Below are 23,144 nucleotides of genomic sequence, written 5' to 3' on the forward strand. Positions count from 1 at the left end.
AATTGCTAACAAAATAAAATGAAAATTATATTTAAGTTATTATAACCTGTACAATTTAATTTTAGGGAAATGTAGTGATGATAAGCGGTTCAGAAAATCAATGGATGTTACAAAATGCACATAAAATACACTGGCTACAGAAAGTGAACACAACATTTCATCATTTCAGCCCCCCAAAAAATAAAAATTAATGTGTATTTTAATGTAGCAAAATTGCATATTGTAGGTAGAATTTATTTGATATGGACATCACAAAAAACATGCAAACTCCACACAGGCGGGGCCGGGATTTGGACCCTGGTCCTCAGAACTGTGAGGCAGATGTGCTAACCAGCCTTTCACCGTGCCGTCCAGTATCATATAGACATATGGATATACATGGGCACAGGAAATATTCACAACCCCCCAGCAGTAAGTTTCTTTGCAGAGGATGAATATATGCTTGTGAGTATTGCTATATTATCTGTCTATATGTATTGCTGCGCTGTTCGTGTTCAGATATCCGTTGCTTAAAATACATTTTTTGCTCACTGTAATGTAATGTACTTGGTGTCAAGATGCCATTAGCATAAATGTCATGTGGCTATATTTCAGTGATCTATCTATGCTAAAATCCTCTTACTCTGTCCTATCACTCAAATAAAGATAATTCTGATTCTGATGAGGAGTTGCAGTACTTTACAACAATGATATGAAAAAATGTATTTGCCTGAGTTGGGCCAATAAACATTTTGAGTAGGTCAGTATGTGTATTATCTAATTTAGGGTAGAAAAAAAGACAGGAATTTAAGTTTATTTGGAAAGAGTTACAAGCAAATGGCACCAATTCAGTAGAATGACCCATAAACAATGTCCTATAGGTTTTTCAGGATATGGATCGTTGTTCGGACGTTTTTTGTTTTTTTTTGCTTTGACTTGCGAGCAAACATTTGAGATGCAAGCGCTGTGTCGTGGTTGTGAACTCAATTCAACTCACTCCACAATAAGCAGCAGTTTGACAGATAAAATTAGTGGACAATTCTTCAAAAAAGAGGCTTCAAGCTCTTTAATGCCACTCCCAGTTTACGTTCACTGTCAAACTAAATATAAAACAAAGAGAATTACACATGTATTTACGGTAAATCAACCACATACTCAGGGCATTGAATTGATGGCAACTGGACTGTTCTGGTTGTCTTAAAAGACGTTTTGCCTTTCATCCGTTCACGCTTGATCTCTTCATGCAACAAGACTTAGGACTCACTAGCCTGTGTTGGTGTGGAAAACTCAACTATCTGTCCTCCAAATTGGAGGCACGCCCGAAACCATGTATAAAATCATTATTTTGGAATGCAACAAAGGAGAGGCGTTAGGCTGCCTGGCAGAGAGGCCATTGTCTATCCACAGGAGTCGTAAGGTAGAAACTCAAGCATTAATATTTAGTTGTAAAGTAAATAGTTTACATATTTTAACCCTTAAGTCTACTAGCTTGGTGCTAATGCTAACACATCATGGGAAACACAAAGGGCATTTTGGAACATCTATTTTTTTGTAACCATGGATCTCACGAATTAAGTGACTGCTGAGAAGAAATGGATGATGTCTATTCTTTCCTCCCTAACCGTGGCGTGTGCAATTTGGCCAATAGCGAACAGTGCTTCAAAAAAAGAGGCCGGGTGTGCTTACTTCAAGCTGTACATAGGCATTCTCAGTTGAAATTCACGGTGAAAATAACATAAAACAAAGAAAACAACACATTACGTATTCAACCAAACCACATTAACATTGTCTTACGAAAGTCTGCTAGCTTAATCCTAGCACATAATGCGAAATGCAATGGATGGGCAAACAAAACTAGCATCGATATTGGGGTTGGTTAGAAACCTTTAAACAACTAATATTTGAACATAAACAGTGTAGCAACACATATAATTCTCACATGCATATATTCTTTATGTTCAGCGAAATATTACTATTAATACTGTAGTTTAGTTGCAACGGTCCTCTTCATGTTTCATCATCAAATCTATGTTTTATATTCATCTATCTATACATTGTACAGCCCCCTGGTGACAAGCACAATGTCCATTGATTTAAAGCATGAAATCAAGATGCAAAAACGGTTTCATTCTTTACATTTGATTTAACTGTTATTACTGTATGTTTTTATACGGTTAGGTACAATACTGTCCAGGGGTATTTTTTCTTATTAGATGGTCACAGAAGAAATTAAACTTGTAAGTCAAGGTAACACTGAATCTTAGTTGTCCCTTTCGTACGTGAACTTCCTTATGTTGTCATGGATCCAGTGGCTAAAGGCAGAAACACGTGTGAACACTGACGGCTTCTTGTCCTTGATGCATCCCTGGGGTCCGAAACTGACCACGCCGTGCACCTCCCAGGTGCCGTTGGCTCCGGCGGCCTTGCATGCAAAAGGACCCCCAGAGTCGCCCTGCGGGGTGAAAAGAAGAAGCTGCAGCCAAGGGTATAACAATGCCTCTATTTTGGTTTTTGTCTGCGATTATGCGCCCAAACTGAGATATTTTGGATGAGTGATCACAAACAAAACAGGCGGTTACATAAACACCAGTCATGAGAGGACAGATCACACTCCCAAGTCCAGAATTACACCGACAAATGTTAAAAAAATTATACAAAGTAGTGAATATAATCCTCTTTCACAGAGATCCTGCAAATTCGGCATATCAGAGTCAAACAGAAGCTCCAGTATCTTTGCCTTTTACACCGAACCCAGCAAAGGCAAGATATTGCCACCTCAGAAGCCTGAAACCTTCCGAGCAGTGTGAAACGGGTTATTGGATTATTTGACTCTTTCACAAGAAATAAGGCCTTTCACCCGGAACCCAGCAAAGGCAGGATATTGGGAGAAGTGAGTATTTAACCTCATATCCCCGTCTGGGCAATGTGGAATAACCTTTACACACAGGTGTCGTCCTACCTCTGTTACGGGTCCGATGCTACCTCTGCAGCTAGAAAATTGATAGACTTCATTCTTACATTCTGTGGTGGTACTTTTCACACAGTAGTAGTGGACAAAAAAACAAGTAGTGTGAAAGGGTCTATTGATTTACCAGCTTCTTTCATAGAGATCCTTAACAGAAAATCCTGCCTTTATCTATTGGTGGCTTTCTCAAGAAACTAGGAAAGGCTTGATTTTTGGGATAAGTGAGTATCAGGTGTTAAATTTCACACCCCCCGTCCCCAACATGGTGGAATTGGAATCCCTTACACACTGGTGTTGCCGTACCTCTTTTCCAGCTCTGATACTACCCCCTAAGGCTGGAAAATTTCCAGGTAGACTTCAACTGTTGATTCTGTTATGCAGAATTTCCAGAACAGAAGAACTTGCATTTATCTAACTTTGCCTTTACAGAACTGGGTGCCGGGTGCCAAACGTCACCCCCGTGGTCCTGGCACTCCTTACGCACTCTGTTATGGCTCTGATACTACCCCTGAAGAAAATTGCAAAGCCCACTTCATGCCCCCATTCCTGTCGGTGCCTTTTTTACAGAATAGCGAGACATGTAAAAATGGCGCCTATGGACAGACGTGTCCTCTCACTTGGCACGCCGACTTGAGCTCATCCGGGGACTCGTAACCGGCGCAGATCATGGAGGGCCGCAGGGCGTCCCACCAGTAGGCGGGCTTGCTGCAGGTCTTGAAGTCCACCACAGGAAGAGCTGCCTGGTTGAGTTTCTCAGACATTTTGGGGAAGATGTTCCCTACAAATCAATAGAGGAGGTAAAAAGTCCAAGTTGGTCTGCATGTATTCTTTCGCTGTGAGATGGGTTTCGGTTTACGCCCTGACTTTCTACACGGTCTGACTGAGTGTATTGTCATCGGCTGTCTTTTTAGTGCGAGAGGGGCTACTCTGCTACCAGCTCGTCCCTCCATTTCGTGCCAATACTTTTGACACTGACACACGAACAAGCCACCTTTGATGGCTAGTGTTAAAGGGCCTAGAGATTTATTAGCTCTGATATTACAATGGAAGCATGGAAATTGCCAGGTAGACTTTATCCCCCATTCTTTGCCAATACCTTACACAGAGAACAGTGACACAGGGAAAAGGTGCCTTTACGCTCAGTCTGAAGCCCCTTTCACACACAGATCCTGCAAAATTGAAGACCAGGCATTTTTGGGGCCATCGGAGTGTTACGTGTTAAATTCACACGCCTGTCCCAATTTTTCAGAAAGCGGGGTTTGACTGGCCAAATAACTGATTTTGAGGTGAGTTGATGTAATATTTTGACACTACAAACTTGTTTTACATATTAACACGAGAGTCACGTGGAGGGTGATCAATTAGTTTGAAGAAAATACGTGAAACTGTAAAAGTATGACTTTGTGGGGAAGATGCACCCCCACCCATATGGGGGAAGATGCCCCCCATTACTGAATATTTGAACTTGCCAATGTTATATGTATGCACGCTATCATCTAACATATCAACCTATTTGCTAATCAATGGTAAGAAATGTATATGTATTGTGTTCCCTCGCTATATCGTGGTTCACATATTGCGGATTCAGTGCATTCACGATAATAGCGTCAAGCTATATTAGACTTTTATCTTAAACTATAGCTTGTGTACTGCATGTGCATGTGGTGTGTTGAGCGGGGGTTTACTGTACACTTATACACTGGCGTCGTCCCGCCTGCGTTACGGCTCTGATATTACCTCAGAAGCCTGAAAAGTGCCCGATCGACTTTGTCCCTCCGTTTCTGTGTCGGCACCCTTCACAGAGAAAAGGAAAAAAAAAGACCTTTCTCATCCCCCCAGCCGGTGACAAAGCAGCGTGTGCCTGCCTCCACCACGACCCCGGGCCGGGGTAGACAGACGGGGCTGATCTCCCGCGTCATGTTGACAGGTTGGGCCAGGTGCACCAGGGCGATGTCTTGGGTGATGTCGCTGGGGTCCTGCTCGTAGACCAAGCCCTCGTGGCGGATGATGCCGTCCACCTTGTAGCACGCCTCCGCTGACGGGATGTCCCCGGAGGAGTTCATGTGGTGCTTCCCCAGGCACATGCGCCAGTACGAGGTCTTGTTGAGGGGACTGTAAAGCGAGGAAGAAAATTTGATTTGAAAGTGACGCTTTTAAAAAAAAAAAAAAAAAAAAAAAAAGAGAAAAAAACCAAATCATCCTTATATTGTGTCTTACGTCATGAAACAGTGGGCAGCTGTTAGGATCCACTCCTCATGTATCAATGAACCTCCACAGCTGTGCATGTAAGGTATGAAAGACACCGGCGAGATCTGCAGAGGAAATGAGGTATAGCCATCCATTTTCTATCGGGTTTGACTTCGTTTGGGTCTCAGGTGAGCTGGCGCTTATCCAAGCTGATTTCGGACAGTCTCGTCATCAGTCCAATGCAGTGCACATATCACATCACACCCATGAGCAATTTAGTCTTTACTTTTTTGATTTAGAATGTTTTTCCTCAAATTTGCGAACGGCAAAAAAAAAATCCATGAGTATATAATTGCCTGTAAATGCCACAAGATGGCAGTAAATCACTACTTTTGTCTGAATGAAGGGCCTCAACTCACTTCAACACAGTTCCTTGGCATCAACACGCCAAAACATGGTGCCAAGGCCAAGGCAATAAAAAGTTTTGGTTTGGCCTGAGCACAAAACACCAAGTAGGCGAGTTTTTCAGTAAATAACAACAGATATGTTCACAAAAAAATCCGCTTACAGGTGAATTAGCAAGTAGCGAATCGCAAATACATGGTGGACCACTACGGTATTGTGTTTATATGAGAATCTTTCATTTATTGGAGAATTTACTGCTTACAGTTTACATTTTTAAGTTTTATTCTAAATGTCACTAAATGCGTGACTGTTCCAGCTTACACAAATCAAAACCACTTTAATGTTAAACATTTAGTTCCCATGTTTTGTTTTACTCTTAAGGTCTCTCACTTCTTTTTACACTTATATGAGAGTTAAGATGTTCAAATGTGGCTTAAAAAAAATCATCTGTGCAGTTAATAAAGGTTTGATGATGATTTCCATTATCCTCTGTTGGGACAGCTACCTGCATGGAGACTTGCCAGGGCCAGGAGTGGGGTACCGCTTCTTCTCCATTGACCACCTTCGCTGTGCCATTGTTGGGGGCCACTGCCGGATTTCCGCAGTCCTCCGGCCAGCCTGGTACGAGGTATCCCAAGTATTAGATGTGCTTCGTAAACAGTCTTTTAATCAAACGCAATACACTTTGTTACTGCGCTGAAGTAGAATTTTCACAAATCTGTTTGTGATTTGTATTTGTGGCAACCTTCACTTCTACTCCACTGCATTTATATATTCTCATACATTTCCCCTAAGCATCTTGGTTACTCCTTACTACCAAATCAAATGACAAAAAAAAAAACATTTCTTTGACGATAATGCCTGAACCGAAAAGCAAAAAGCTAAAGAACAGTTCTCCCTGTCTGGAAACGAGGCACACAATACAAATGTATGGAATTTTAGATGGGAGCATCTCCAGCAGCAGATGATGACAAAAACGATTACTCTATGGTGGTGATAGTGAGGATGAACGTGACACACCCATGGGCGTATTTACAGGAATTGTTTTCGTACATCGGCGTGAAAGATTCTTCCGGCAGCAAGTGGTGCCTCCTATGTGTACCTAACAGCATTTAAAAACTCCTTGTCCAGTTTGGTAGTGAAGTCAATACTTTTACTTTTTATCTCAGAAAATTACAAGTACAGCAAGTATCAGATACTTTTAAGAATTTGACTCAGTTAACTTTAATGCCAACCAAAGTTATTTTCTGTTAAGATATTTGCACTTTTACTCAAGTATCGCTTTGAGGTACTGCAAATGAGGCGCGTCACATTTCAAACTCACTGATGGCGATGTCGTCCCACGGGTTGGGCGTGGGAGGAGGTAGAGTCGGGATGATGCCGGCGTCGGTGGTCCAGTAGCCGCGGAAACCCTGCTGCCGGTTGACGTTGTTGCTCAGGAAACGGATGATCGCCGAGTCGCCCGGCACGCTCAGTTTGGGCGGCGGGCCAAAGCCGCAGAAGCGACCTGTGGAAAACACACCCGAAACTCAATTTACATATTCACCACGTTCACACTCAAGGAAAATTGAGAAAATTTAGACCCTTCTGTTTACCTAAGATGCATGTTTTTGGATTATATATATATATATATATATATATATATATATATACATAGCTACATACATACATACTGTACCTCTGCACGGATTATGGATTATTTCTACTTCCATTACTTCCTACGGAGGGGATAAAAACAAATGCGGCGACCAACCTTGCGACGTCATGTTCCCCCCGTTGAAGACCTCCACATAGTCGACGCAGTTGCCCAGCACGTTGACGGCCTGCAGCTCAAAGTGCGTGAAGGCCACGTGGATGCTTTTGGCAGCGGGGACCCGGATCCTCCACGTACACACGGCCTGGGCAGGGTAGTCTTTGGGCCAGTTGGGACTGGTAAGCTCACCTTGGGGGCTGCTGAACGTGCCTCCACAGGGAGCTGTAACATAACGAAGTCATAGTGAATTTGAAAACTAGAACTTTATTCTTGTAATATTACGCCTTTTATTGTGGAAACAAATTGTTTTGTCTCTTTGAGAACCACTGCGCTTTTACCTTCCGAAGGGTCCACGGCCTTCCAGGTGGCCGCGAAGCCGGTGTCCACCACCTTGTTGTTGGACGAGAACTTGATGTGAAGCGAGTTCCCGTCGCTCACCAGGTCCATGGGTGGCGTGTGACTACAGTAAGTGCCTGACAGGGAGGGAAGGAACACGCACAAGCTGCCAGTATAATAATACAGTACCACAAATAAAAATAAAACATAATACAACATACCAATGCTAACTGAATAAAAAATAACGTTCAAAAATACATCTAAAATAGAATTCCAAATAATCATAACAAAAAAACCATCATGAATATTTTTAAATTTGTTAGTAGTAGTCAATTGATTGCATTCAATGACAGATACAAATGTTAAAATAGTAAATCAATTATTAAATAAATTACTGTAACTATTTTTTAATCGCTGCTGGTTAAGATTAGGGGGGAGAGGGGCAACATTGAATGCATTCCAATATGAGACTTTGGGAATGGGTGAGGATAAAAATTGACATTTTGTAGTTATATTTTCACGAATATATTAAATGTAACATCTTACATTAATCAACATTTTTTAATTAAATAACATTAGATTTCATATTCATTTAGAGATATTTTTATTTTTATATGGCATTTAATTATCATAAGTTAATAATCATTTTATTAACCCTTACCAATAAGCTGAATTAATAATATACTCGTATATGTCAAATATATGTACTATAATTCTAGAGTTAATAAAAATACACAATCAATAATAATTTGATAATTATAAAATTAACAATATAAAATAAAAACAAATGATCTTACAGTATATAAAAACATAAATAAAATAAGCATGAAATGTACAATTATCAAATATATAGTAAATAAAAAATAAATGTAAACAAAACTATAAAATAAAACATAAAATTACATAAACATAAATAGGCAGAAATATATCTAAATATAGTAAATACAAATAAAACTAACATTTCCATACCCAGACTTCCTGTTCGGTCTGAAATGCTGACTTTGCCGCTCAAGCACATTTGATAGAAATACAATAATATAAACCTAAAATAATGAACAGAAAATGAAATAAAAAATCTAATGTACAATACATTTTAAAACATAAGATTACAATTAAAACTCTAATCTAGAGTAAATTAAAATTACACTTAAATTACACTTAACAAACACTAAATAAAACAAACATAAAATACAATAAAAATATAAAATACAATATCTCCTATACAGTAAAAAAAAAAAAAAACGTATAAAATCAAATACATATCAAATTTGAATGTGAAAAACACATTACAGTTCCATACCCAGACTTCCCGTTCCATCCGAAATGATGACTTTGTCGCTCAAGCACATTTGACTCTCCTCCAGAGAGAAGTTGCTGAAGTGAAGGTGCACCAGTTTGCCCACGGGTGCGTGGATATTCCACTGGCATCGGGCCTTGTTGCTGTAGCTGCCCGGGAAGCCCATGGAGGACAACGTGCCGCCTGTGCCCGTCAAATTCTTGGCCCCGCCACAGCCAGATGCTACATGGAGAGCACGGATGGTGAAAAATTAAGCATAAGGGAATTACTCTGTCCTTAAGTCGATTCTCCTGGCAACTGTACTTTACTTGAGTACTTTTTACTTTTACTCCCTACACTTGGAAAAAAAAATCATATCTGTACTTTATACTCCTTACTTTGTCAAAATGTTCTGGAGAATTCTTTCAATCTTCACGAATGTCGACGTGGTAAAAACAGTATACGCTATGGACTGCATAAATTTGACCGACGGTATAGATTATTCCGGATTCTTCCGGAATCCTCTGCAGCTCCATCCTCACTACCGTCTTGATGTCGTCCGCGACTTCAAAACGGATGCTTCGTTTGCTCCTTGCTCCAGTGGAGTGCTGTAAGCCATTCAATTCCTCTTTTGAGAACTAATTTGGGAATATTATCTGAAAATGTTCCCTTTTTCTCAAAAATGGATAATGTAATCTGGGGGCGGCACGTGAGTTGTTAGCACATCCGCCTCACAGTTCAGTGGTTGTGGGTTCCAATCCAGGATCTGGATATTCTATGATGATTTTGCACGCTCATGGGTTACAACTGGCCTCCACCAAGTCTCCACGATAGAGCCAAGAGGTACAATTTGATGTGTAGTCTGTGTACATAGTACATTACTAATATATTTAAAGATCTGAAGTTGGAAATGACAAAATCAGACAAAAAAATCCCCATTCTTGGGATGTTTCATTACATTTGTATTAACACAGTAAAATGGTTCAAAAAGGAAGTGAGGTGGGCACAAACAGCCGGCGTCAAGCCCAGAGGGTTAAGTACAGTGAAACCTCGATTTAACGGACTTCGGACAGTTAAAATAGTGGCCAGTTGGAACTGGAAATCACCTCTCCCATGCACCAGCGAGGTAAGTTTGGATGGCTTTTCAAACATTATAAACCCCTTTTATATTTATTTACAATGATTTTGTACTGTATTGGGTGTTTTTAGGCCACAAAAATAGTGTTTGAATTTAACAGACAATCGGATTTAACGGACAAGCCCTGCCATCTATTAGTCCGTTCAATTGAGGTGCCACTGTCCAAAGCGTGAGTACTTTTACTTCTGTGAAAGCTCAAGAATGAACCCTACTGTGTTGGTTGTAGATGTCCCTGCGTATGACGTTGCTGATCCAGGGGAGGTAGGCGGACGAGCGAGTGAACACCGAGGGTTTCTTGTTCATGATGCACCCGATGGGACCAAAGCTGGTGATTCCGTGCACTTCCCAGGGACTGTCGGGACTATCCTGGCACACCAGAGGACCACCGGAATCTCCCTGTGTTGCAAAATCCGGGAAACCGTCACAGGAGAAACCCTGCAGCCGCCCATCTCCTGTTGGTTGTTTTTACCTGACAGACGGACTTGAGCTCGTCGGGCAGCGTGTAACCACAGCAGATCATGGAGCTCTTCACCTGGAACCACCAGTAGTCCATCCTCTTGCACGTGTTGTACGGAACCACAGGTAAAGCCACCTGGTTTAGAGCCTCTGCCACTTTAGCATTGAGGGAGTCCCCTAAAGAAGACAGAGGATGCTAAATTGTATTCATCTTCCAATACCCATCCAACATTTTTAGCAGTTTCCCAACCGTTTTTTTGCCGTATTTAAATTCAAAACAAAACAAACAAAATAGTACTTTAGTTCAATTTTGATCAAAGGTGAGTTTTTAACTTTTTCCTGCTTTTGAAGTCTGTTACAATTAATTACCTGACAGCTTAAGTTTGCCGACTGTGATTTACCACCAAAGTTTTGGATATTCATGTTTATCATCAACTAAAAAGTGTGAATATGAGAAAATTCTCCAATTTTACTCCTGAGCTAGATAAAGTCCTTAAAATCCTTCTTGAGGAATATTATCTCACAAGTGAAGCATCTCAACACTTTTACTGTAATCGATAAGAACATTGATCAACATTTCATTTGTTTAAATGTGTTAACCCTTTTCACACTGCCTGTCGGAAACCAACGTTTTCCTGCAGCAGATGTCGCTACCATTGTGAAAGGTAGCGACATCAAGTGGAAGGACAAAGTCCACCAGGCAATTTTTCTTGTCAGAACAGATGCTGACGCACCTGCCTCGTCCCCCCAGCCGGTGGCGTAGCACTTCTTTCCCCCGGGCAGCACCTCCTCCGGAGAGGGGAGGCAGGCGTAAGCGATCTGGTCCCCGACCTCGGCCTCTCCGTCCAGCCTGACCAGGGCGATGTCGAACTCCACGGTGGGCACAGTGGGGTACTTGAAGGCCTCGTGGCGGTAGATGCCCGTCACGCGCAGGCAGCGTTCGCTGGGCTCTGTGACGGTCAGGTTGTGCTTGCCCAGGCACATTTGCCAGCGGTGCAGCTCGTCGGCGTAGCTGGACCGGAAGTGGGTGGATTAGTACAAAATAATCCTGAGTTGATAATAACACAGTGAACAACAAAGGGCCGGGCGACTAGTTAAAATCAAATGTAAATATTTCCTTTAAAAAGGGGCAGAAAATCTAACATTTATTCTTCTTTCTCCTCTTTCTCATTCCAATTTTGTTTTCATGTGAACCATAGGTGTACTTTTTCTTCGATGTACTGTAATGAAAAACATTTGACAAAGAAATAAAACAAATCTTTGTCCAAAAGGACTCAAGTTGGCGGAGACGCAATACTTTTATTGCTTTGGCTTAACAACAAAAATAGAGAATAAGTGATTTTTTTTTTAGCAAATAACAAACGATAGCTTCCCCAGAAAATTTGCGAATATGTGAATTTGTGAATGCCGAAGCGCGACTACGCAGGTTTCACTGTAATAATACACTTGATGATTGATAATGTTTTACCCTAACACCTGACCGTGTGTGGAGTTCTGCAACTATAGTTTTCATGAGTGGGCAACTGGTTTTCCTGTGATATGAAATTTGAATTGCATGTGAACGGCGTTGCGACGTCGCAGATTTAACTGCCAATCAAAAAACGCCATTTTGTATCATATGATCTTTCGTAGACTTTACACCGATCCGATCGGCGTTATCGGTATCGGCCGATAATTAGCGTTTGCTGCTGATCCGCTTTCATGTCGTAAGTCGCCGATCCGATCAATGACGTCGTCGATCAGCTCCGCATCTTCAAAGCTAGTTTACTTTTAGCCTTGTCACGTGTCTTGTTGCGCAGTACTGTAACTATCTGACGGCCGATAACGTTTTTTCAATCTTGTCGGTGAAAAAACACGTCGTCGGTGTGGGACTATTTTTGCGGTGCCTCAGACAAACAACACGTAAGTTATTTGCAGTCTGTGCACAACTGAGGTACGCTGTGGGGGGACGTCATCTAAATGCTTCAACACAAATTTGAAATTTGAAAGTTGAAGCAACGCAGCGTTGTCAAACGGACTCAAACTCTGGACCACACCCGTCCATATAGCCGGGACAGTGAGAAAGTTAGAGTAAGCATGTCATTTAATGTCACAGTCATTTAATTGCAATAAAGTAATTTCATTACAGTAAGTTAGCACCCATTATTTCTGTCAGTTGTAATGTTGATTTGACCTAAACTTATGTCAGTGGCCAATCCTTGAGTGCCCCCTAGAGGTCATTGGTGTTTTAACTTTTGTCTAAAATGCTGGAGAATAATTTTGATAAACTGTACAGAAAATGGCTGGATGGATGGATACAGTATACAGTACATACAATATATACAATAAATGAATAAATGAGTCATGTCAATAGACACATTGCTCCATCTTGTAATCGGATCGGCGATCGGTTCTGTTTTTTTTTTTTAACTTGCTGATCGGCCCCAAAAATCCTGATCATGTAAAGCCTAAACATCCTTTCACAACAAAAATCACCTTTCCTCGTATGAAACAACATCCAGCTGGCCGCCGGCAAGCATTAGCAATAGTAAATACTGCATGTACAATGTGTTTTACAATAATACTTAACTATATTTATAATTTCATATTTACCTGTGGTTAAAAAGTGAAGGGTGAGGAATCTCTGCTGCCAAAATGCATGTGTGCAGTCAATGAATGGGGCGATAATTGCCAATATCCATATTTTTGCCCGCATCCTCTCTTTGTATTGCAGTCAATCCTCCCTTTTCGGTGTCTCACATGCATATTCTATTTTCTACACGGTTGCTACTTCTTGATAACCCCTGAAGTGAGCTATTACCAGCGCTAATACGAAATAGCTCAACAAACTTACGTGATGAAGCAGTGAGCTGCTGTGAGCACCCAGTTTTTATGGATGAGAGTACCGCCACATGTGTGGAAGAAAGTTTGATCAGGTTGACTGGATGGCCACACCTGAAAAGTAAAGACCACAATGTCAGAGTTGTTGTAAGACACGAATACTGGTGGTGCCGGTGGTGCCGGTGGTGCCGGTGGCGGTGTGTGTCTTAAGCGGCCCAATCTCCCACCTGCATGGACACCTGCCAGGGCCACGAGTGAGGCCTGGCTGCTTCTCCGTTCACAATGCGGGACATAATAGCGGGAGGGATGGCGGGTTTACCGCATGTGCTGGGCCAGTCTGGAACAGGACCACAAACAGATGATGAATCTCTTTGTTGGAGCAAAGGTGTACAAATTGTACGGTGTCAGACTGCGTAGCCCCTAATCCTAACCTCGACAACCTAATCCGTCACTTTCCCGAACCCTAACACCTAACCGTAAAATGAACCTTACCCTAACTCTTAACACTTAAACCCCCAGCAGTCACACCAAATCATAACCTTAATGACCTAACCTTAACATCTAATCCTAACTCATTCACCTAACCCACAATCCTAACCCTAATAGGAACTCCGAATCCTAACACTACATCCTACATGTCAAAATCTTACATGGTGTTAAACAATGTTAATGTTGTGCGTGCAAATGTTCAAAATGTAATTTTTTTTTATAATCCTAATGTTTTAAATCAATAACAACTACGAAAGAATGTCAAGTTGTTTTGTCAGTTTTCATTGCGCTGCTTTTGCTGATGTTTTGGATTTCTGACCTGGTATCGATCGTTTCAGTACCAGTATTGCAGGTGTCCAAGTCAAGGTGTCAAGGTGTCGTGACAACACTATAACGTGAAACCGGTCTGTGGTGCAAAAAGGAAGGAGACTGCTCCATCCAAACATAAAAGCTAACACCTAAACCCGCAACTTGAACTCTAACCCCAACTCCTAACCCTAACCTAATCCCCAAGCCTAACACTTTACACTAACCCTAACCTAACCACCGGACTAGCATGCCTTAACAAAACCACTAACCTTAACCCGAAACACCTTAGCCCTATGCAAACAGCTAACCCGAACCAGTTAACCTAGTCCTAGACCTAACCCCTCTGCTTCCCACTTTCATAGTAATACTCCACCTATTATGATTCCGTCCCAAGGATTAGGTGGAACAGGTGGCTCGGTCGGTGCGGGCAGACTGGGATTTGCAGTCCAGTAGGCCCTGAAACCTTTGGCCTCTGTGAATAAGTCTGAATGGAAGCGTACCACCAGCTTGTTTCCTTTGGTATGGATGCTTCGAGGGATCTTGGCGCCACAAAATGGTCCTGAAGGATGCCAAGAGTCATTTGAGTTGTTCATCGTGACACAGCGGTCGTTTGGCGGCTAGCACCCACCGTGCTTCTGAATCAAGGCATCGGTCACGCCGTTGATGTCGTACACCGCGACGTTGTCGAAGCACCTGGACGACAGGAAATCTTTGGCCTCGAGCTCAAAGTGAGTGAAGGTCAGCGTGATTTTCTTGCCAAACGGCAGCGCCACGTTCCACACGCAGTCAGCGTTGGCGTTGTAGTTCATGGGCCAGTTGCTCGACTTCATCACGCCGATCTCCTCCTTGGACCACAAGCCGCATCCTTGGATTTCTGGACAAAAATCAAAACTGCAGTTCAAGGTCATACGGTGTACTACAAGTAGCACTTTTTTTGATTTTACTTACGTACTGAAATATATCATATTTGAGGTCTTTCATATACAAAATACTACCCTAATATGATTTATTGTTGTTGTTATTTCATATGTATTAAAATATATGATATAAGAGCCATCAAATATTATATAAAGCTAATAATTCTTTTTATAACTAATCTTATTTTAGATAATGAAACAAATAAAAATAAAAATAAAATACTACACATTCATTGAATAGACTGTGACTGCTGACAATTTTAATGGGAACCATATATTTTAATGTCAAATTAATATTTTATTAATAGAGTTTATCATTATACAGAATATAGGATTATGTATTTAGATACCACTAGGACATTATTATTGTAAAATATACATTTGTAGTACAAAAGTACTATAGTAGTAGATAAATGTAATATTGTATATTAGCATACTACTACGATCACTACTAGTAGTAATAATAAGAAGAAGAAAAAGGAGAAGAATGTGAGGTAGATTTTCATCATTTTAATTAAAAGTACAATCCTTTAGCTCACACAGTGTTTTATACACATTACAGAGTACTATACAAATACAAATATACAAATAAATGTGTCTATATAATTGTATAATATCTCACAAAATATAAAAGTCTGCATTGTGACTGTCACTCTTTATGAACATATTACATTCTTAAAACATTCTTATATACATTATATAAGAATCATAATGAGGACTATTATAAATAATAATACATGTTATTGTTATGACAATTATTATTATCACAACATTAAATAAATGACATATGTGCATTATTTTAAGTACTGAAATGCAGTACAATATATATGTATAAAATAATGATTATAATATTATTACTATCATTACTATTATTTCAGTCATTATTATTATTATTACTATTATTATTATTATAGTATGTAATTGTTACACTGTATGTGTTGTTACACTGTTACACTGTCACTTTAAATGCACAAACATCATTTATTGTTATTTTAAGTGCAATTCACTATGTCCCAATGCGCAATGATAATTATATCTACAGCATGCCCATGCGCAACCTTGCTTCTTTATCGACAAAGCCATAAAAGAATCTTATTTTTCTTTTTATCTTTTTTTTTTTTTTTTTTTTTTTGCTCATGGAGGCTCAACGTGACAAAGTTCACGTTGCATTTGTAATCGCTTCGGTATCAGTGCAGGACAGAAGGGCGACACGTTTTATCGTGAGGCTTAATGAGGTGCTCCTCGATGTATGCGCGTGTGTATATGTGTGTACCTGCTATATCCTCAGGGTACACTGCCTCCCACTTGGCAGAGAAGCCTCGGTCAGTGAGGCGACTGTCAGACAAGAAGGAGACAGACAGAGTGTCGGTGGCGGCCACCGCAACTGGAGGGCGGATGTAGCCACAGTGCGTGCCTAGAAATTGACACGGAGACCATTAGGCGGGCATGCAGAGGACACTATTTATCATTCAGACCGTTGTTGTGAGTGTGTGTGTATATGTGTGTGTGTGTGTGCGCGTGCGTGCGTGTACACTCTGATGTTATTCCATTATCATATCCACTACATCAGGTATCCTTGATTTTGAAAGTTAAAGAGGCTCACTTCAGGGAAATGTCAGCAATTTGTATCTGCAATCCGATAGCATTTTGACAATACTTGAAAGTACATTGTGACAGAGGACACATTTTGTCCCCAAGGGGAGACTTAAGGGCAGCAAGTGCGCGGCAGCAAAGTTGAGGCTGTGGAGAATAATACCGTCAGTCCGTTAGTCAAAATGTTAAGAATCAATATGATCGTGTCAAAAAGACGTCACCGAGCGTGCTGTAAGCGTCCGACACGACCAACTTGTCATCCTTGCACTGTCCCGTTTCCCCCGTGATGGCCAACTCGACGATATGCAGCTGAACCAGAAACCCTTTGGGTACGCTTATCCTCCACGACACATTCTGGTGAGCGGGATATGGATCGGGGAAGCCCGCCGACTGGATGGCTCCTTTGCGCCCGCGGAGAATAATCGGACCGCCTGAGGAAAGGAAAAGTCACGTCAAGAGATTCACTGTGATTTGAAATATTCATACAGTGAACCCCGTTTTTTTTGCGGGGGATACGTTCCGGAAACACACGCGAGAGGTGAAAATCCGCGATATAGAGAGACCATATTAAAACAAATATTTTTAAATAGCTTTAACCCTCCCATGCTTTTGAAACACATTTAAACCTATTCAAACACACTTTGAATGCATATCATAAATGTATTTGCACACATAAAATTGCAAACATCAAATGTATAGAAAATATGTCTGTGTACAGTGACGCCGCACTATATCGCGGTTCACTTTTTACAGATTCAGTGCATGGTGGATTTCTTTTTGTAATTATTATTATTGTTCCGTTTAGCGCGGTTACTCACCCGCGCATCTCTGCTGCAGTTTTCATTAGCATCGACTACGACGTGGCAGCAATGACTCGCATCGGTTCTCGACTGATGCGAATCAGTCGTGTTATGCTTCATCTTAACTGGCCCCTGGAGAGTTACTGCACATTTGCCACTTGCCTTAGTTTTGGAACCTGGCCCTTCAGTGGGGACTTACCCAACTTACCCCACTACCACTACTACAAATATAGAAACCATCAATACTATACAAAAATGCAATCCAGTGGAAATATGTTGAAGTGAGTTGAGGAGCTTCATTTAGACTAAAGAAGTGCTTTCCCGCCATCTTGTGACATCTTGGTGCCGAGGAACAATGTTGAAGTGAGTTGAGGAGCTTCATTTAGACTAAAGAAGTGTTTTCCCGCCATCTTGTGATATCTTGGTGCTAAGGAACTATGTTGAAGTGAATTGAGGAGCTTCATTCAGACTTAAATAGTGCTTTTTGCAGCATTTCCTTGCCAAGGAACTATGTTCAAGTGCGTTGAGGACCTTCTTTTAGAAAAAGCAGTGTTTTACCACCCTCTTGTGGCATCTCTAGGCAATTAGAAACCTTTTAGGAGTGTTTTAATTGCAGTTTTTCACGAATATCTTAGTGGTAGCTCGCATTCGGGAGAACTTCAGAGTCAATATTTAATATCATGACAAAAAACATCCTACTAACAGAAACGCTGATTATTACATGTACTGATGTGTGCCGCTCACTACAGACGTGTTTTGCTAGACCAGCCAATCAGAGGACAGAAAAATGTTGAGCAATTTTTGCATCATTCCCTAACACGCATTACCACCGCCTACAGGATCCAAAGTAGATGATTATTTTACCGGTAGCTGTGGTGGTGGGTGGGAGTGTCTGGGTGGTGGGTTTGGATGTGGCTGTGGGCCTCATGGTGGTGGGGATCACAATAGGCGGGAGGCTGGTCTTGGTGTAGGTGGCGTGGAACCCTTTGGAGCTCTTGGTGCTGTCCGCTTTGAAGCGCACCATCATAGTGTTGGTGCTGGACTCCACCGGCTTGGGCAAGGCTCCCCCGCAGAATTTACCTTCGGACGGACAGGTTAAAGTTCATAATCATTTTGAAATAAGAGTTCATTCGCGAAGTATTATGGGTTATTAGCTTGCACTTGCCTAATGACAAAGAGCCATCGTAGACCTGCACAAAGTCTCCGCACACCTCGGGTACCAGCTCGAAGGAGGTGAATGTCAGTCGAACCCTCTCGCCTTCGGGCACGCTGATTTTCCACTTTGTAAAGATCCACCACACGTCAAGATTCAATTGGAATGCTAATCCTCATTAATGATGTTTAGACATTAACATAAGATCATCTTTGTCATCATTTGCAAGGCTGCTTTACGCGCATCAGTAGGTGCTGCTATTTGGGTTAGCAACAGAGTTCAAATGAGCTCCAATATTCTTGTTTGAGCAAAATCATCTCTGAACTGAACATTATTAAGTTCGTTACTATCCAAGATGTGGCCTTGTGGAGTCCAGTTATGAGCAAAACGTCAAAATCATCACCAGAGTTTGACATATGAGCAAGCTTTTGGCATTTAGCTTTGGCCATCTGTCTAGGATAGGATAATTGGTTCCGTTTGCTTGTCTTTGGCAAATTCACAAGCAGGAGTTCGATCAAGATAAGTTATTTGAGTTTACGTTTCCATAGAGAATGGAAACTTTGGAATTTGCCCCAAATTACTGACTGCTTTAAACCAACACTGCTGACTTTCTATTCAATTTGCAGCCTAGGTCCTTCAGACTGCTTCATGTGTCCGCTAAATTCCGTGTTGATCGTTGAAACTGGTATTGGGGACAAATTCTTTTCGAAGCGAGTTTTCAGGTCTTGCGTCCAGGATCCCTGAAATACAAAAGCTTTCACCTCCTACAAATAAGTGCTTGTGACATCTGCAGTTGAGTAAACAATCTCCCAAGGCCACTTTAGGTTGACACATTCTGCGTTACCTGGTATAGCGCTCCATTGGGGTAGTTCTGCTCGGGAAAGCCAGGGGTCAGCAGATCCCCCCGGTCACCGCGGAGAGAGCCACCACCTCCTGCTATTTCTGGTGGCAAGCATGGAGGACATTTTCATTTCCAAGGGTACACGCATACTACACACACACACACGCGCACGCACAATCCCCTTCTCCCCATTCGCCCACCTTCATCCAGCGCCACTCCATTTTCTAGGTCAACGGTATATGGTGTCATCTTACCTGACGTGCGCTCCGGAGACACGGCTTCGTAATGAGCCTTGAATCCTTGGTCTGTTTTTCTGTCGTTGGTGTCAAAGTAGACGGTCAGCCGGTTGGTCAGAGACACCAGAGGCAACGGTTTGCTGTAGCCGCAGTATTTGCCTGCCAACGCCACGCAAAAATCATCATCGGCAACTGTCTTTTTTGGAACATCGTGCCCTTGCGGCATAGGCCCAATTGCTAACCAAAGACTCCCAGTGAATCTTGCAGCGTGATGAAGTCTGCAGTACACAGGTTGGTGTCCTCCAAGGCAAACTCTTCAAACCGGAGTGCGATCACCTGTGACCACAACAAGTGTTTCATCATCTCATGTATCTTTTTTTTTTTTTTTTTTTTTTTGGAGGGGCCTGAGATGTTGCTAACAGGCGCATACATGAGATCTACTCTGTTAATGCTACAAGAGTGTGAAGCTTGGCAGAGAGGCACCAGTGCGTCAAGATTTTCTCGCCAGTCTGTTTCTTCTTTTTTTTTTTATCTGGGGAAGGAAGGATGAACGGGACAGAGGCAGCCATCTGTCTGTTTTGCATTTTGTCTATCCCAGCTGTCCTCCACTGCTTGGCCTCACATTAGACAATCAGTAAACAAACTCTGCTTACGATCTGGCAACGTGCTGAGCGTCTGTGGTAGCACTTCAAACGAAAAGCTGCTTTCCGGGAAATCTACTTCTGGCCCAGTAAACCTTATGTAGTGCCAATTGAAAATAGACACAATGAAAAAATGTTGGAACTGTCAATCAATCATAAACATGTCGAAAGAAAATTAAAAAGGAGAAAATGTCATAATGGTCTCCCATGTCACTGTATATCTTCAAGGAAATTCAACTGTAAAACAATCAAATGTAAGAAATGTGTATCATAAGAGAAGGAGAGAAGTAAAGCTAAAAAAAAAAATGTCCTAACTTGTCTTAACTGTCCATCATTGAAGGGATAAAAATACAAACGAGAATGTCTAACTGTCATCATCGAGACAAAAAAACTGAAAAACAAGAAAATGTCTGAATAGTCCATCATCATAGAAGAGAACGTTGTAAAAGTCGATTTTTGCAAAAAGAAAATGAAACATTAGAAACCATCATAACTGTCAATCATCATAGAAGTAAAGCAAAAAAAGTCAATATCCTTCCTATCATCACAGAAATAAAACCGAAAATTGAGAAAAAAAAAGTCTTAAATGTCCATCATCAAAGAAATTAACTTCAAAAACTGGAAAATGTTGTAACTGTCCATGATCACACAATCAAAACAAGAAAATATCATAACTGTCAATGATCAAAGAAATGAAACTGAAAAACAGCAAAATATTCACAATTGTACCTCTTCACAGAAGTAAAACGAGAAAATGGCGTGAATGTCTATCATTACAGAAGTAAAACAATAAAATCAGAAAATGTCTTTGCTGTCCATCAGAGAAATGGAATTGAAAAAGGAGAAAATCTCATAACTATCCGTCGTCACCAAAAATGAGAAAACTTTCTGACAATCATCAAAGAAATGAAACTGACAAACAAGAAAATGTCAGAACTGTCAGAACTTCATCACATAAAAAAAGAGAAAACATAACTTCATCATCAAAGAAATGAAAGTACCATCATCACAGAAGTAAAACGAGAGGACGTCATAACTGAGCATGTGCGGCGTATCCAAAGGCAAGAGAGTTCTGAGAGATGAACAATGCGACAGCAGGCGTGAGATCACCTTATCAGGGTCCACGGTAATGTGCCAGGAGCAACTCCTGCCGTTGTCATAGCTACTGGGGTAGTGGCGGCTGGTGAAGGTGCCCGACGCTCCGGCGAGCTCCTGCGGACCGCCGCACCCCGAGTCCGGCCCTGGATACGGGGAAGGCAATCAATCGCGCCGGACATTACCGAAGTCGGGCTGCCAATTTATACTTATTTCAAATGTCCATTTATTAAGGATTGTGTTTATATACATGTTTTGACAGAAGGGACATTTTTCTGAGGAAATAACTTACTTTCACTTTATCTGTAAATAAAAACATGTATTTCCATTATTTCTGTGGAAAGTTAATGGAAGTTAATTCTGGATGGGGGGGGGGGGGGGGAACTTGTTTGGCATCAAGAATAAAGCAAATCTAAGGAAGGGAAAGAAAAAATACTTTTTGAAATCGGAAATCCTTTTTTGCCCTGCGACTGACTGGCGACCAGTTCAGGGTGCAGTCCGCCTTTCGCCCGAAGTCAGCTGGGATAGGCTCCAGCGCCCCGCGACACTCACCAGGATAAGCGGTGTTGAAAATGAATGGATGGAAATCATTTTTTGAGGATTTGATTTCCTCACTTGGCCTCGTTTTTACACTTGTATGACAGCGACTGACATCGCCATGGTAAGAGTATTGGTTACACAGTGCGTTATTATTGTCAGAGTAGAAGCAGCAGCAGCAGCAGCAGTGAGATTTGGTGTCATGTTGTTTGGCAGCGGGGGGATTGTGCGCAGTAGGAATACATTTGAGGATTTCGAACAAGCTGCTTCATTTGGCTGGGTAATGAGGCATTTAATGCATGCAGTACTGTGGATTGATCCCAGTCTGCTGCGTGTCATGTGCTGCTATTGTACTGTAACTACTGTCAAAGGATTTTCACATTACTAATTTTTTTAACATTTATTTTACACTTTTCTAATTTATTTTATGTATTTTATATAACAAAATGGGTCATTTTATTTTATTTTCTAAAGCTCAATTTCTGCAATTTCATCATTTTTATTTTTATTTTATTTTATTTTTTTAATGCTGAATGTCTTTCTTTTCTACATTTTTAATTTGATTCATTTATATTTTGTTTAGCCGCATGGGTCATAAGATTAATATTTTTATTATTCATTTTATTTATTTTCTCAAAGCTTAACTTTTGCCTTCCTACAATTTCTGCCTATTCTACAGTTTTCCGGATGGGTGATATTATTATTTTTGATTACTTTTATTTTTCTTAAAGCTGAACTTGTGTCTTTTCTAAACTTTTATCTTTTTTTGTATTTTATATAACCGCTTGATTTTATTCCATTTTGTTATAGGTAATAACATTTCTTAAAGCTGCATTTCTGCCTTTTCTTTCCTAATTACATTCAATTTATTTGTATTTCATCTACTGTTTTTTTTTTTACTTTACTTTATTATACTTACTTATATATTTTGAAGCAGAACACACTACACTTTTTATCCATGCAGCCATTTTCTATACCATACGTCCTCATTAACTTAGCAACGGCTCATCCTCACCCTCCTGAAGAGGTGCGGGGTCTTCCTCAACGTGGACGAAGTAGAGGACCACCAGAGCCACGCTCACACCAGTCATGACCACGAAGAGGACCATCAGCCACATTTCCAGGGTGCTCAGACCCCGGGAAGGACCACGCTCCTTGCCAAACTCCATGTTCTCCCTCTTCACCATGGTGGAGACACTGAACAGTGTAGGTGTGTGT

At 41.1% G+C, this 23,144-nt stretch overlaps 1 protein-coding gene across 2 annotated transcripts; it reads right to left on the reverse strand.

Moving 5' to 3' along the window:
- Positions 1-777: 777 nt before the first annotated feature.
- Positions 778-23,123, reverse strand: zgc:154142 (uncharacterized protein LOC555481 homolog). Of its 2 annotated transcripts, XM_061770860.1 has the most exons (25): positions 22,942-23,123; positions 21,405-21,535; positions 19,896-19,989; positions 19,672-19,812; positions 19,421-19,518; positions 18,589-18,703; positions 18,288-18,503; positions 16,845-17,054; positions 16,304-16,444; positions 14,742-14,987; positions 14,487-14,672; positions 13,543-13,652; positions 13,329-13,429; positions 11,230-11,507; positions 10,509-10,672; positions 10,252-10,435; positions 8,926-9,144; positions 7,628-7,762; positions 7,290-7,511; positions 6,861-7,043; positions 6,042-6,154; positions 5,162-5,256; positions 4,767-5,056; positions 3,562-3,722; positions 778-2,431 (listed from the first exon to the last, which is right to left on the reverse strand). In XM_061770860.1, exons 1-25 carry the CDS (start codon positions 23,111-23,113, stop codon positions 2,240-2,242), a joined length of 4,197 nt encoding a protein of 1,398 aa, XP_061626844.1. In that variant the 5' UTR covers positions 23,114-23,123; the 3' UTR covers positions 778-2,239. The 2 variants fall into 2 exon arrangements, with proteins under 2 accessions (XP_061626844.1, XP_061626845.1); XM_061770861.1 differs by lacking the exons at positions 21,405-21,535; positions 22,942-23,123 and adding an exon at positions 21,024-21,226.
- Positions 23,124-23,144: the final 21 nt, after the last annotated feature.

The sequence above is a fragment of the Phyllopteryx taeniolatus genome, chromosome 4 (genome assembly GCF_024500385.1).
Source record: "Phyllopteryx taeniolatus isolate TA_2022b chromosome 4, UOR_Ptae_1.2, whole genome shotgun sequence".
NCBI classification, from domain to species: Eukaryota; Metazoa; Chordata; class Actinopteri; order Syngnathiformes; family Syngnathidae; genus Phyllopteryx; species Phyllopteryx taeniolatus.

Excerpts from the sequence above, each read along its gene's own strand:
- zgc:154142 (XM_061770860.1), bottom strand. The coding sequence starts at position 23,113 with ATGGTGAAGAGGGAGAACATGGAGTTTGGCAAGGAGCGTGGTCCTTCC. Across the intron at positions 19,990-21,404 it reads TTACCGTGGACCCTGATAAG|GTGATCGCACTCCGGTTTGA; the intron begins GTGATCTCACGC and ends TTGTGGTCACAG. Across the intron at positions 13,653-14,486 it reads TTGGGACGGAATCATAATAG|ACTGGCCCAGCACATGCGGT; the intron begins GTGGAGTATTAC and ends GTCCTGTTCCAG.